This window comes from Rhinolophus sinicus, chromosome X (assembly GCF_036562045.2).
Source record: "Rhinolophus sinicus isolate RSC01 chromosome X, ASM3656204v1, whole genome shotgun sequence".
Taxonomy (NCBI): domain Eukaryota; kingdom Metazoa; phylum Chordata; class Mammalia; order Chiroptera; family Rhinolophidae; genus Rhinolophus; species Rhinolophus sinicus.
The window spans coordinates 20,496,394-20,500,275 of record NC_133768.1 but is presented as its reverse complement, the minus strand read 5'-3'; the positions used below and the strand labels follow the sequence as shown (position 1 = coordinate 20,500,275).

The following is a 3,882-nucleotide window of genomic DNA, read 5'->3' as shown; positions in this document are numbered from 1 at the left end:
GAGACTGGGTTCTCATCCAAAGAGTGATGTGACAGGGGCAGGCTGGGGCAAAATGCAGGGACCCCAGACGAGGTGCTGGGTTGTCAGAGAGAAAACAAACTGATCGATTCCTTCTTTCCAGACTTGGCCTCTCATGTGACTTCTGTAGTGCAAGATTTACTTTTACAGGGGGAGGCTGCCCAGGATGATTTTTGAGACCCCAATGTTTTGAGATTAACTGTCTGTGCATGTGTACAAAATCCTACTGTCACTGACTGTTATTTCTTTTCTTCTTTATTCATCCTTCTCATTTGTATCGCTATTCCTACTGCTCTACCTATAATATTCTAATCCCCTGCTCTCTGTGCAGAGACCTTCTTTTTGTCCCCTGACGTGCATTCCTGGAGCTCTGTGATGGAAATAGTGAATTAAAAGACACAAAGTCAGACTCGGGCTGGGAGGATTGGAAAAATGTGAACTTCCCACAAATTCAAAATGGGGATCTAGTCCTAGCTGTGTCACTTAACAGCTTTGTGAAGGTGAAACATTTGCAAGTTGTTCATCTGTAAAGGCACTCCGGTAAGCCTTATCATGTAGAAATGGAAGAATATACATACTGTATTATAGACGACTTGGGATATGGATTGGGACGTAGTGGGTCTTTAATGATTAGCTGCTATTATATGTTTATTTTGAATCTCCGAAATAGTAAGAACCCATCAGTTTTTTTTTCTTAAATCTAGTACATATCAAACAATACGCAATGATCTGCAACAAACTTTCTTTAATAAACTAAGCAAATCCAGGTAGTTTTAATATAACAAAAATAAAGACTAGAAGGAATACGGCAAACCAATAATTGAACACAGTGAAATTTTTGTTTTTTAATTTCCTTCCTTCATTTGGGATCCCAAGTATTTTATCGTTGGATTCTTTTACATCTCCATGAAAATCCTGTTTCACTGTCATGTTATCTTATCTCGATCATGAGCAAAATATTGAATATTTTCAATTTGTTTTACAAATTTCAAAACAGTAACATTCAAACCTTTTCAACAGCAAAAACGTGAGAGCCATAGCATTCACATATTTATATTCTGAACGTTCTAAACCTTCTATTAAACAAAACAACATTTGAAAACAATATTATATATCTATATCAGTCTATTTATCTGTCTCGCTGTTTTTTACCTAAAGGTTACTCATGAGGAAAATGGAAAAGCAGATTAACGTTGTGTTAAAATTAAACAGACCGCGACCACAATTTGTCTTAGAAATTCCAAAACTGTAACTTTCAAACCCGTTAAATAGGAAAAATATGACAGGCACGTCATTCACATGTTTATAATTTGAAGGTTGTAAAGCTTCATTAAAAGACATAACATTTGAAAAAAATACTACGTCTGTTAGTATATCTAATCTAATCTATCTTTACCTAGAAGTTACTCATGAGGACAAACAAAATGCAGATAAACACCGTTTTAAAAGTAAACTGTCCTTGACCACAATTTGTCTTATAATTTCCAAAAGTGTAAAATTCAAACCTCTAGATAGTAAAAAATGTGAGAGCATGTCATTCACATATTGATATCGTGAAGGATGTAAAGCTTCATTAAAAGATACATTTGACAAAGTGCTACATATCTGTATAACTATCTGTCATCTATCTATATCTCCTATCTATCCATCCATCCATCCATCCATCCATCCATCCATCCATCCATCCATCCATCCATCAATCCATCCATGCATCCAACTGTCTCTCTACCATCATTCTGTCTTTACCTAGAAGTTACTCATGGGGTGAAAAAGGAAATGCACATGGAAATCCTGCTTACACCTAAACCGACATTGACCACAATTTGTCTTAGAAATTCCAAAACTGTAACTTTCAAACCCTTTACATAGAAAAAATATGATAGCCATGTCATTCACATATTCACATTTTGACGGTTGTAAACCTTCTTTAAAAGACATCACATTTGATAAAATACTACATATCTGTCTATACCTACATCTAATCTATTTACCTAGAAGTTAGTCGTGAAGAAAAAGGAAATGCAGATAAACACTATGTTAAAAGTAAACCGTCGTTCACCGCAATTTGTCTTATAACTTTCAAACGTTTTAGATAGCAACATATGTCACAGCCACGTCATTCTCATATTTCTACTTTGAATCTTCTAAACCTTTATTAAAACAAATAACATCTGAAATTGTTCTATGTTTCTATGTGTTTATCTATCTACGTATCTATCTGGTATCTATCATCTATCTATCCTTCTATCTTTACCCAGAAGTCACTCATGAGAAAACAGGAAAACCAGGTAAACATTTTGTTAAAACTAAACTGACCTCAACCGCCCACTACTGGGCAGGCAGGCTGCTCTCTTCAACCCCGAGGAGAAACGCCTGCCCCAGACCTCACTACATGTGGGAGGAGCTGTGCGCCGGGGCCTTGGAAGGCGCACTGGCCTTGGCAACACTGGCAGCCCTGGCTGCGGCTCTCACCTCTGCTCTCTCTTCCTCATCTCTCAAAGCCTCCTCATACAGTTTTGGGAAGGAACTGGGGACGGTCTCGTTGAGCCTGGCCATAATTTCCAGCACGCGCATCTTGGTGGTCTCAGCGTGGGCTCTTGGGCCCCACAGGAACTCGTAGCATGGAGGATCACTGCCGGGCACCTGGCGGTACTCCAGGTACTCGGGCTGCACTAAATCTTTCATGATGAGCTTCTTGGGTTCCCCGAAGACGGCGTGCCTCTTCCCAGCGTAGACCCCCAACACGTTGAGTGATTTCCAGACCTCCTCCTCGGTGGCGCGGTTACCCTTCAGGAAGATCACGGCCAGGATGTTCACCAGGAGACCAGTCTTGGGCATACTCTTGTCCCTGTTCAGACTTCCCTCACTGGGGAGATCCAGGAGGGTGATAAGGGAATAGAAGTGATTGCCGGGGTCGACTTCCTTCACCTCTAGGCCAAACAGCAGCTCCATGCGCTCAGAGGCTCTCCTGAGGACCTCAGAGAAGTGCTCCCTGTACTTCTTTTTGACTGCCTTTATCATTTCGGCCCATGTAATGCACTCACCCAGTTTATACTTCCCCAGCAGGAACCGCACCAGCACGTGTGCCTCCCTGGTCAGAGGATCTTCGCGAGCCGACCGAGTGGCCGATGCTGCAAAGGAGGTGCTTGGGCCCTCCTCAGCTTGGCTCTGGGCCCCTTCATCAGATCTGGGGTATGAGACACCTGCCTCGGGAGGCCCAGCGGCTGAGGCTCCCTGAGGTTCCTGGAAAGGGCCAGGAGCAGGGCAGCTTGGGGGAGAACCCCCAGAAACAGGACAAGTGGGGCACTCTTCTTCTTCTGCTGCTGCAGCGGCCTGATCACCTCGGAGACTCTCAGTCTCATCTGCACCCTGGAGGCGTCTACTCTTCGGACCCCGAGGCATGATGGCACAGGTCAGGCACAGCGGGCTCGGGTGTGGGCAGAGCAGGTGATGCCAGCACCTGGAGGAGGGAGAATGAGATGGTGTGTGCACCTCTGCAGGGAGATTCCACCGTGGCCTTAACCAAGGCCGCCTCTGCAGGTCTGAGGGCCGTCAGTGCTCTGTCTGGGGACCCACGGGGCTCCTCTCTGATTGGCCTGGCTCCTCAGAACCGTGCAAAGCTGCATGGAGAGTACCTAGGACAGAGCCATGCACCCTACCTGGAGTTACAGGGGTGACGGCAGGGCCTGGCAAGGGGAACCTCGTGTTCTGGGTTTGAGATGTGTTCTCAGTTCACATTCAGGATCATTATGTATATTTTGGCCGGGCACCCCAGCCCCCCACTGCGCTCCGCTTCTTTCCAGTAGACACTTCAAACCCAGTATCGACATGTCTCTGGGGCCCTCTTTGATCACAGTACTTAGG

At 44.5% G+C, this 3,882-nt stretch overlaps 1 protein-coding gene across 1 annotated transcript; it reads right to left on the bottom strand.

Moving 5' to 3' along the window:
• Nucleotides 1-2,406: 2,406 nt before the first annotated feature.
• LOC141569561 (melanoma-associated antigen B1-like) lies at nt 2,407-3,420 on the bottom strand. Its single transcript, XM_074323289.1, has one exon. It carries the CDS (start codon nt 3,418-3,420, stop codon nt 2,407-2,409), a length of 1,014 nt encoding a protein of 337 aa, XP_074179390.1.
• Nucleotides 3,421-3,882: the final 462 nt, after the last annotated feature.